The sequence below is a fragment of the Electrophorus electricus genome, chromosome 17, assembly GCF_041902795.1.
Source record: "Electrophorus electricus isolate QZ-2024a chromosome 17, ASM4190279v1, whole genome shotgun sequence".
In the NCBI taxonomy this organism is placed as follows: Eukaryota; Metazoa; Chordata; class Actinopteri; order Gymnotiformes; family Gymnotidae; genus Electrophorus; species Electrophorus electricus.
Window position 1 is genome coordinate 7,289,969 of NC_137513.1, and position 10,890 is coordinate 7,300,858.

The 10,890-nt window shown below is 40.9% G+C and overlaps 2 protein-coding genes across 2 annotated transcripts; one reads left to right on the plus strand and one right to left on the minus strand.

The window, feature by feature from the left end:
* Positions 1-121: 121 nt before the first annotated feature.
* Positions 122-5,600, minus strand: nudt8 (nudix hydrolase 8). Its single transcript, XM_081700666.1, has 4 exons — positions 5,539-5,600; positions 2,650-2,782; positions 734-811; positions 122-631 (listed from the first exon to the last, which is right to left on the minus strand). Exons 2-4 carry the CDS (start codon positions 2,755-2,757, stop codon positions 446-448), a joined length of 372 nt encoding a protein of 123 aa, XP_081556792.1. The 5' UTR covers positions 2,758-2,782; positions 5,539-5,600; the 3' UTR covers positions 122-445.
* A 626-nt stretch (positions 5,601-6,226) lies between these two features.
* Positions 6,227-10,366, plus strand: ftr86 (finTRIM family, member 86). Its single transcript, XM_027005804.3, has 10 exons — positions 6,227-6,249; positions 6,365-6,965; positions 7,115-7,210; positions 7,338-7,571; positions 7,778-7,937; positions 8,210-8,299; positions 8,583-8,672; positions 8,760-8,825; positions 9,306-9,508; positions 9,656-10,366. The coding sequence occupies exons 2-10, from the start codon at positions 6,426-6,428 to the stop codon at positions 9,989-9,991; spliced, it is 1,815 nt and encodes a 604-aa protein (XP_026861605.2). The 5' UTR covers positions 6,227-6,249; positions 6,365-6,425; the 3' UTR covers positions 9,992-10,366.
* The last annotated feature ends 524 nt before the right edge of the window (positions 10,367-10,890 follow it).

A 10,890-nucleotide genomic window follows, 5' to 3' on the forward strand; every position in this document is an offset into this window, starting at 1 on the left:
AAAATTATATATGAATTATTTCTATTCAGGAACAGCTCAGACAGTAAACGGACTAGATTATAAGAGGACTATGACCAGTCTTAATTTGGAATGTGGCAAACAGACAAATAATTAATCTCCTTAAGATACTTTTATTGAATTGCCTGATACAAATCTAAGTAGTGGTTTAACAAACCCATTGCAATACCAATGCAGTATTTTTAAAATGATCTAGTCAATAATTATAGAAGAAAATCTATCATTTCAAATGTTCAGAATAGGGACACTTAATTACATAGTTCATACTGTACTCTACCACTCAGCAGGGGCAGACAGTGATGATCAAAGTATTCAACACTCATTTGTGACAATCATTTCAAGAACATCATAAATTTAAGTTCTAAAGAAGCCAAATGAACAAATCTTTTCCATCAAAAAAGCCCTATGGAATCAGGCTGTGCAATTGCTATACTGGCATAATGACTTTGAGTGTGTGATCCAAGGCTACTGCAGTCAGGCCCCAGATTCTATGCTTATCATTGTGAAACACAGGAAGAGTGTAGCCATAGCAATCTCCAGTCCGAAAGTGTGTGTAACCCCGGTTTTGGGGGTTGCATAGATGAGCTACTGTCAGGGTGAAGATCTCCTCCACCTGTTGGTCACAGAGGGAAACAAGGAAAAAGGAAGTCAAGTAAAAAAAAAAAAAAAAAAAAAAACTTTAGATAAAGACAAGCATTTCAACAAATCTGCTTACCTCACTTGGGTTAGGATGGAATTTTAGCGATTCCAGTGGTCCAAGGTTGGCTAATACAGGAGCAATCAGCATTCCCGACTGAAAAGGCACAATATAAACTAAATCAAAATGTGTGCATATGAGGAACATACAACAACAAAACATAATTATATCTTTCTTTCTGAGAATTTTGCAACCTCTTGTTCCTTATTACTAGGGCTGGGGGGAAACCTGATAAATAACTAAATTAGTTGAATAAATAAAGAGACATATAAATAAATGGGGGTTGGCAAAAAAAAAATGAGAGTCTGGTATAATATGATGCATATATCTGATATAATATGAAGAACCTTAAAATCAGGGTGCAGCACGCAACCGCTTATAAATATCAAATTTGCTTTGACCTGGTGAACCTATAACTGTTTGTATACATGTGATTATATTTTATATATATATATATATATATATATATATATATATATATATATATATATATATACATACATACATATACACACACACACACACACACACACACACACACATACATACACATACACACACAGCTTGGCTAAAAAAAGGTCACACACTAATATTTCGTTGGACCGCCTTTAGCTTTGATTACATTCACACACATTCACTGTGGCATCCTTTCCACAAGCTTCTGCAATGTCACAACATTTATTTCTGTCCAGAGTTGCATTAATTTTTCCCCCAAGATCTTGTATTGATGAGAGATTTGGACCATTGCGCAAAGTCCAGCACATCCCAAAGATTCTCAATGGGGTTCAGGTCTGGACTCTGTGCTGGCCAGTGTGAAAATTATGTCTCATGCTCCCTGAACCACTCTTTTACAATTTGAGCCCAATGAATCCTGGAATTGTCATCTTGGAATATGCCCGTGCCATCAGGGAAGAAAAAATCCATTGATGGAATAACCTGGTCATTCAGTATATTCAAATAGTCAGCTGACCTCATTCTTTGGGCACATAACGTTGCTGAACTGAGACCTGACCAACTGCAACAACCCCAGATCATAGCACTGCCCCCACAGGCTTGTACGGTAGGCACTAGGCATGATGGGTGCATCACTTCAGCCGCCTCTCTTCTTAGCCTGATGCGCCCATCACTCTGGAACAGGGTAAATCTGGACTCATCAGACCACATGACCTTCTTGCATTGCTCCAGAGTCCAATCTTTATGCACCCTAGCAAATTGAAGCTGTTTTTGCCGGTTAGTTTCAGTGACAAGTTGTTCTCTTAAGGCTACACAGCTGTTTAGTCCCAATCCCTTGAGTTCCCTTCGCATTGTGCATGTGGAAATGCTCTTACTTTCACTATTAAACATATCCCTGAGTTCTGCTGTTGTTTTTCTATGATTTGATTTCACTGCACGTTTAAGTAATCACCGATCACGATCATTCAAGATTTTTTTCTGACCACATTCCTTCCCCAAAGATTATGTTTCTCCACTGTCCTTCCACTTTTTAATGATGCGTTGGACAGTTCTTAACCTGATTTTGGTAGTTTCAGCAATCTGCTTAGAGGTTTTCTCTGTTTGATGCATGCCAATAATTTGACCCTTCTGAAATTAACGTCTTTTCCATGACCACAGGATGTGTCTTTTGACATGGTTGTTTAACAAATGAGAAGCTCCTCACTGCATTAGTTAGGGTTAAAAAACTTGTTGCCAGCTGAACAATCACCCATGCAGTAATTATCCAATGGTAGACTCTGACCTATTTGCTTAGTTAAATCCAGGTGGTGACCTTTTTTTTGGCCAGGCAGTGTGTGTGTGTGGCTTCTGTTTAAGTGCATGATTCACTGCCGTCCCTTATCATCACTGGTTGAGTTCTGGGGAAAAGGCAAGTGTGTGATGCACCAGTGTGACAAAAGGTATAGTGACGTGAGTGAACCCTCACATGAGTAAAACCTCACCTTGTCACGCAGTGGTCTAAGCAATCCCCACACTTCATTTTCAGTCACTGAAATCCCAAGTTCCTCGCAAGCTTCCCGCAGTGCTGTGTCCACAACATTCCTGTCCATAGCATCTCGCTTCCCCCCTGCAAAACTACAAAAAAGACACGATTTCATTCAGATATGAACTTCCTGTTCACACAAAGATAACATAGGTACTGGTCAAAGCAGCCTTTTTCTGAAAGTAACATTAGTGGGTTGAATAATGAGGGGTACTACTTAATCCTATGTAAGGTGTTTTTTTTAAGGCTCAGCCTAAACTCTCTTTGCATTCTTATAGCTATAAATAAAATGAATGCCCTGAGGAAAGAGGAAAAAAAAAAAAAAGGTGACTGGCCTGAGATCAGCAACTAAAAATTTCAACACAGTCCCAATGAAATAATCAATCGAGGAAACTTGTCTACACGGAGACGGTGCTCCTTGCCTATTTATATATATTTATTTCTTTAATACTTGAACATAAAGCACACAGAAGGGTAAGCTAAGGTGGAAGCAGACTCACGGGGTGGCCAAGTCTGATGAAAGCCAACACACCACTGTAAAATCAACAACTTTTATATATATATATATATATATATATATATATATATATATATATATATTGAACAGGAAAAGGACTTGTACCTGACATCGCCTTTGTGCCTTCCCCTGAGTTTGCTGGATCTAAGGGTGAAAAGAAAGGCAGGCTCTCCACCCACCATGCACAGACACACCAGCACGGCTGCCCACTTTTTGGCTGGCTTTTGCTCATAAAGCACTGTGTTGGACTGCAGCTGGTCCCGACAACGGGCCTCGTTCTGGGCCGACAGGCACCCCTCAAGGGTGGCCCACTGGGGAACTCTCCTGTGCACACTGCACGCTTGGGCTGTCAAAAGTCCGTAACAGCTCTGTACCATAGGACAGGGAATCCAGAGCATTCTGCTTAACATATATGGCCTATTCAACGTGTATGTGACCCCTCTGACAGTATGGTAGTTCTGATTCTCAACGCTGGTGTTCTGCTCTGATTTCCACGTCCGTGAAGAACAGCTGTGCTTTTCCTTGCACTGTTCAAGTTGTAGGCACTTGCTGGGAACAAAATTCCTGAGGCTAAAATGTTTTGATGAAGTGGTTTTTGGAGCGTAGATTACAGAGGCCTTTCCCATAAACTGTGAGGAGGTTATAGGCCCAGCTGCCTTAGACGTCACATTGTGGGAAGGGTTTTCAGGGTTAATGCAAATGCTTGTGTTAACAGGGAAAGAGAAGGAACTATGATGAGTTTCTTGTGAAAAGTGAGTGAGTCTGTGTGGTTCAGGCATACGAGGTTGCCTCTGCTGTCGTCCTTTCTCTCTACTGACCATGCAAAGCCATTGTGAGAAAAGGCTACTGCTCTCTCCAAAAGAGTGCTTCTGAGAGTGTCTGAATGTCATAAGCAGTGATTTATGGGTCCCCAGTGGGCAAGTCATTGACTGAGGACACCTAAACATCCTGGGAGGAAAACAAGTTAAAGTGAGATCCACAACAGCCAATTGGATTTGTAACCTATTTTCAGAAATAAATTTCTGTGGTAATTTAAGACTGGGAAACACACACACACACACGTATACAGTTAAAATTGTGAGAAACAGGATGTCCTTTCTGTAAAACGCCGCAGTTTTAGTACCACGCACACAATTAGTCAAAAGAATGGACACACCAAGTCTTTTCTACAGTTTAGGTAATAACAGTATCAAAACAATTAAATATGTGATTATGTTACACAAAAATATGCTTTTCCATCAGTCTTGAAGAAATACTTACAAGTTAGGGTGAGGGACTAATGATCTGAATAAAACCTATTTGCTGAGGGGACATATAAAATCTATTTTAATTTATTTTATTATTTTTATATTTGGAAATCAATTCATATTAACTTTCACCCTTTTAGATAAAATGCTCTTTTCACTAGCTTGAGCGAGCGCGCGCGCGCGCACACACACACACACACACGTGTTACCAACTGTTATCCTCGCTAAACTAAATGATTTCCTATCTGATGCATGGCCAGATTTAAAACACCTGCACACCTGATCCAGTCATACTAATCATGGAGAACTCCACAAAGGTGCGCTAACAGAGCGACTACCATGAATACCGGTGACCTTCCAAGATTAAACGGTGCTTTTCCTACACGTTCTGGACATCAGGCACATTTCCTGTTTGTATATTTATAATGCTATAATCAGCCAGCTCAATAACATGCACGTCCAGTATTGTCATAATACTATTTTAATGGCTGCTTTACAAGGCACGCAGTGGATGCCACTGGGGTATTTCCAAATGGTCTAGTTAAGTCTAATTAACTAGCTAGCTAGGTTAGCTAACTATAATGCTCCACAATATCGAAAGTGAAATGTTATTCTTGACCTGCTATTAGTTGTTAGGTAGCCGGCTAGAAATCCTAGGGTTATGATCATGTTCTGTTATAGTGGCGGCTTTCAATCGACTTTGTCCAATGTTTTCTAAGTCTTAATAGCAGAATTAATAAGCTAACTTATAACCACAGTTGTATCTCGACCTCTCGGTTCTCCGACAGATAGCTAGATATATAACCTATATAATACATTTTGCTATTTACGAACTTGCTGTAACTAAAGGCATCACTCAACACAGTAATTCTAAGTGAATTCTAACGGGAACTTTAATGACACCAACGGTCTGTCATTAGCATTAGCTAGCAGAGCTGCACACAGGCTAGCTAACTACCCACAAATGCAAAGTAAACACCAGTGAGCTATTTTGGGGCGCATTTTAAATCGGCGCTCCAGAATATAATATCCAAATTTGCTCACAGGGAAAAGACCTGCGCAGCGGGTCCCTCAATTCACTCACCTTGAGCATACAGCTAGAACAGCTAGACTTTTCCGGTTGCTGCTCGGGTTGCCAGATGCACCTTTGGCTTTTCACCCCCTCTAGGATGATTACTAGGCTAATTGAGACACAGTAACGCAATACTGTGAAGGACGTAGTTGGCAGAACATTGAAATTGAACCATTAACGTGATTTGGAGTATATTGACCTAAGCTACTGGGTTTACTTCCTTTCAGGTTACAGATAAAGTTTAATTTACCAACCGTTTTCTTCCCTCATTACCACAACACAGTGCTTGCTATCAGTTAAAGATATAGTTTATGACGGAATAGTGTATTTACTTGTATTACTTCAAGTGAAGTTAATTTACTGATTCACTTAATATAGGAATGTGTACAAAACTGAATGTAAGCGAAGTGGCTCTCATTCTCTCTGAAATATATGACTCTTGTAGTCAAAAGGTATTGGTCTAAAATGCATAGACCAAACTATAAATAATACAATTATTGTATTTATACATATGTTTACTTAAATATTTAATCAGATATACAACTTGGATGGTAGAATTTCTTAGCACTGACTGCTACCACTCTCAAACTTCCAGCCTTCTGAAAATCTATAACTGACTACCTTTTTCCATTAGCATGACGTGACAAACAAGTCTGTCTTCCTTTTTTGAATTTCTCTCATTCTTCTCAGCCTACATCATTTAAATACGGGGGACTGAAACTGGTGAGACTCCTGCTCCTTTCCTCATGACTCATTTGGAAAGTTTTACAGGACCTGTTATACCAGTCACTAACTCCTCCCACTGTAGTTTTAAAATCTAGCTCTTTGTGCTTTTCAGAAGTAGTGTGTCTCAACACCATCTCCAGGGACCCTGGTGTCTCCTTATTCCTTTCTGCACAATGGCTATGTCCAGCTGCCCTCCAGAGATCTTTTCCTGCTCCGTATGTTTGGAAATCTTGTGTGACCCAGCTACACTTCCTTGTGGTCACAGCTACTGCCTTCAGTGCATCCAGAAGCACTGGGATAAAGCTGCAAAGGGTGTCTACTCCTGTCCCCAGTGCAGACAGGTGTTCAACCCCAGGCCCTCCCTGGGCAGGAACAACATGCTGATGGAAGCTATGAAGAAACTGAGCGTGAGGGAGCAGGACAGGCCTCCCTCACCTGTTTGTTCCTCCATGGATCCATCTCCCACTGTGTCCACAGATTCCTCTTCTCACTTTCAACAGGCACTCCCCAGGGGTGATGGAGCTCAAGGCACTGATGAAGGTGGCCTTTATCCACAGCTCCCTTACAGCTCCCCTGAGCTGTGTTCACTGCACCACCAGCTGCTCGAGTTGTACTGCTTTGATGACAAAGAAAGAGTGTGCGATGAATGTAGTTTCTTGGGACATAAGGGTCATCGAGTGGTCCGTCCAGATGAGGAAAAAAATGAAAAACAGGTACAGTATTTGTTTCCTTTTTTTAAATTGGTTTTAACTCATTCTGTCTCATCAGCTTCACTCACTTTAGTTGCAGGATTTATTCTTTGATTTTTTATTTTTTTTAAAATTAGTTTAATTCTCATTTTTGTGCCATTCTCTTTGAGCAGCAAGAGCTGGCACAAATGAAGGCAATGGTACAAAAGTGTATTCATGACAGAGAGAGGATTATTCAAACATTACCCCAGACTTTCCAAGCCCACAAGGTAAAGCTAATTCCTACTTCTTTCTATTAAGGAACTGACTTCATAAAAGAAAAAAAAATATTTTTGCCAGGATCTGCTCATTAGTTATGTGACACAGACTCCCCCCCCCCCACCCCATTTGGTTTAGAATGCGATTCAGGATCTGCAGAGGGACAGCCTAGGGATCTACACTGAAGCAATGAAGTGTGTCGAGTCAATGAACTCTCACGTAACAGAGCTCCTTCAAAACTATGAGTCCTCCTATTATAATCGCATTGAGGACCAGCGCTATAGGCTGCAGCAGGAGATCTGCCAGCTGTACAAGCAAGAGGAGGAGCTGAACAGGATGGCCAACACTGAGGACTCCATTCAGTTTCTAAATGTAAGCAGGAGAAGCCTCAGCGCAGGCATTTTCCTAATGTAACGCAGTCGTTTTGAAAAGTTGAAGTAGTACAGACTATAAAATATTCTGCATGCTTATTATCTTTATAACTCCACACTGATGGAATTGTATAGGTTTTATAATGGACTACCTGTTGTATTAAATAGGGTTTATTACTGTATCCTCTTTTGTGCTGTTGGGTCCAGTGGTTTTTCTCAATGGCGGCTGCAGAGCAGGTTGGCAGTGCAGAGCTACAGATCAGCCAGCCAGAGGCCGAGGCCAGTAGGATCAGATCAGCTATTGGGGCTTTTGGAGAGGGCCTTCAGGTCCTTTTCAAAGGAAGCTTGGCCAACATCTTCAGAACTGGTAAAACCCTGTTCAACTGGGCGCTATTGCCTTTCCTGCAACACCAGAACATGATTCATATTACCATAGTAACTGGACCTGCAGCAGGTGCCTTGTGCTTTTATTCGTCATCCAATGTCTTGGGTCAACATATTCTCCTGGCAAAGTTTGTTCATAGCTCAGGTTATAGCACTGAACTGTCACACCTTTGAATAATGGTAAAACCTTTGTTTTTGATGGTGGAATAAAAATGATCCACCATGATGAGCAATGTGCTTCGTTTTGCTCTGTAGTAAATGATGTTGCAGAGTCTGCACAAACTGCCCAGACCTCAGCAGCAAGTTCAGTCCCTGGCAATCCAACAGTTGTGTCACAGAAATCAGGTAAGTAGTAGGGTTGTTTTTCTTTTATTTCCTATAACGGGCAACTGCTGAATCCTTACTTGTTTTATAATTATTTTGTAATTCTGCAAGTATTTGCTCTTGTGCGTTTTACTGTATTGTACATTGTTTGTTTTCTCTATTTCACTTCAAAAGAGTAGAACACCCCTAAAAAGACATACTGTTCACATAACATATTATATTGTGAGAAATTTGTAATGGGATAAATAGAATGGTCTTAAGCGAAGCATTGCCTTACTGAAATCATTACTGCTTTATCTTTTAGCACCTGCGTCTGACAAGAGTGACAGTAAAGCGACAGGCACAGCACTTGTTACCTCCACACTTCATCCACCACCTCCTCCTGCAAACTCGGGTGATGATGCAAAACACACAAACTGCCATGCAAGAGCAAGACATTTTGATTTCTATTTTTAATGACCTATACTTTCCTTTTGTGCAGTAAAGGAATCAGCCTCCTTTAGTGTGGAAAACCCAGCACCTAAAACCAGGGAAGAAATGCTTAAATGTAAGTGCCTGTTATACATAAAACTTTAGAAACAGACTTAATGCAGGTGCAGAGCTCCGATCAAAATCCCATTCCTGATAAATGACTGAAGGTGATGAGGGGCAAACGTGTGATTTAGTCTGGCTATATGGAATTAAGGAATTGGCTTGTGACTAGTCAATTAGACTCTCAAGTCATTTCAGATGCTAGAATAATATATATTATATTATTCCTTAGCCAATAAACACTCTGAAAGCTTGTCTGAATGTGAGAAAAGGTAAATTAATCAATTAGTCTTAATTAAGAAGTCTTGTATATTCTTCATCATGTGGTCTTGCATAATATGGCCTCTAAAATGAGAATAAAAATTTTTGGTGTCATAATTTCTAAAAGTGCCATTTTCTAACAATTCAACAAATGGCTTCATTCTTTCAGCATATCTTTTGGTATAATTTTGGTTGTTTTTGAAGAATACTAGTGAACAATGGCCATTTTTTTCAGTCCGCTTCCAGCCCACGCTGGACCACAACAGTGCATATCGTCACATTCGTTTGTCAGATGGGGATCGCAAGGCCACGCTCCGTGCCGAGAACCAGAACTACCCGGAGCATGCCGAGCGTTTTCTCTACTGGAGGCAGGTCATTTGCCGGGAGCCACTGGCTGGAAGCCCTTACTACTGGGAGGTAGAATGGACAGGCCAGAAGGTACTGTAGCACAAACGTCTAATTGCAAAAATTATGCAAATTAAATATGATCACTTTAGCTAGCCTACACAAGGTTTAGTGGAAGTGCATTGTAAGTAAACCAAGTTGGGTTACCTTTAAAATAAATCAATTCAAACTTCTCATCAGGTCACCATCGGAGTGGCATATAAAGAAATGGGGCGCTCTACATCGGATGACAGCTCCAGGATCGGCCACAACGAGCACTCATGGGGCCTATACTGGTCTGGCTCTGCTTTCTCTCTGTGGCATGCAGGGAAGGAAACAGCCCTGGCCGCACCCAAGGCACACTGCATCGGCATATACCTGGACCAGCAAGCAGGCGTGCTGGCATTCTATAGGGTGTTACACAAGGAGGCCCACCAGATTTGCTGCGTTGAAACTGAATTCAGTGGACCTCTCTTCCCCAGCTTCCGCTTCTGGTCTGCGATGGGCTCCACTATCACCCTGTGCCAGCTAGACTAATGGTGGGGCGGAAGACCTCTGAAGTTTCATTTTGTTTGTTGGTCACTCTAATCATCCTGGGTTTTGCAGCATGTTTTATAAAAATGCCTAAATGTTTTCTGTAAAATACTTGTATAAGGAGACATGGTGTTGGTGAAAATAGTACACTGTTGTGCATGGCCACTAAAGGGCTTATATAAATACAGAATGATCCATGATTTCTGTGGGTGATTCCTGCCCCTTGAGCTCTGGAGTTTTGGATTTGAAAACTATTAAGATTCACCTGGTTTTTCTCCTTACTTCTTGCTCAGTTTCTTTATTTTATACATCAAATCACAATGTTACCAAAAAACAGGACTTTTCACTGCGGATCGCAAAAGAATGAATAAAGAATAAGTTTGCATGTCTGCTGATATGGTTTCTGCTTTTATCTCTGCACACTAGGACTTTAGCGTACTTGTCCTCGTGTTCTCCTACATGTGCTTTTAGTCTTGCTACCACCCAAATGCAGGCCCATAGAACACCTTTCTGAAGCAGTTCTGTAGAAGATTACATATGAGAGTAGAGTGTTTAACCCACTCCTGACCAGCTAACCACTGTGGCTCTAGAACCTAAAATGGCATAGCTATTTCAGGTTCTAAAGAGAATAAATACACTTACCAATCATTTTGTTGAAGTGTACCGTTGGTTAATACCATTTTGTTAACTTGCTCAATTTGCCTTAGAGATTTTCATCAGTGGTTAGTTTTTGACCATGGCCAGCTTACTGCTGGCTGTGAATTTGTTCTGGCCTACTCTCAACCCAGCAGTGACACTGATGTGTAAAAGCTCCAGCAACCCTGCTGTACAAGCTTAACAACCACAACTACCTGATGACAGTCTTGTGCTCTATTGAGAATTGTCTGCTACCCAAGGAATAT

Excerpts from the sequence above, each read along its gene's own strand:
- nudt8 (XM_081700666.1), bottom strand. The coding sequence starts at position 2,757 with ATGGACAGGAATGTTGTGGACACAGCACTGCGGGAAGCTTGCGAGGAA. Across the intron at positions 812-2,649 it reads TTAGACCACTGCGTGACAAG|TCGGGAATGCTGATTGCTCC; the intron begins GTGAGGTTTTAC and ends GTGCCTTTTCAG. Across the intron at positions 632-733 it reads TCCATCCTAACCCAAGTGAG|GTGGAGGAGATCTTCACCCT; the intron begins GTAAGCAGATTT and ends TGTGACCAACAG.
- ftr86 (XM_027005804.3), top strand. The coding sequence starts at position 6,426 with ATGGCTATGTCCAGCTGCCCTCCAGAGATCTTTTCCTGCTCCGTATGT. Across the intron at positions 8,300-8,582 it reads AGTTGTGTCACAGAAATCAG|CACCTGCGTCTGACAAGAGT; the intron begins GTAAGTAGTAGG and ends TTTATCTTTTAG. Across the intron at positions 8,826-9,305 it reads CAGGGAAGAAATGCTTAAAT|TCCGCTTCCAGCCCACGCTG; the intron begins GTAAGTGCCTGT and ends CATTTTTTTCAG.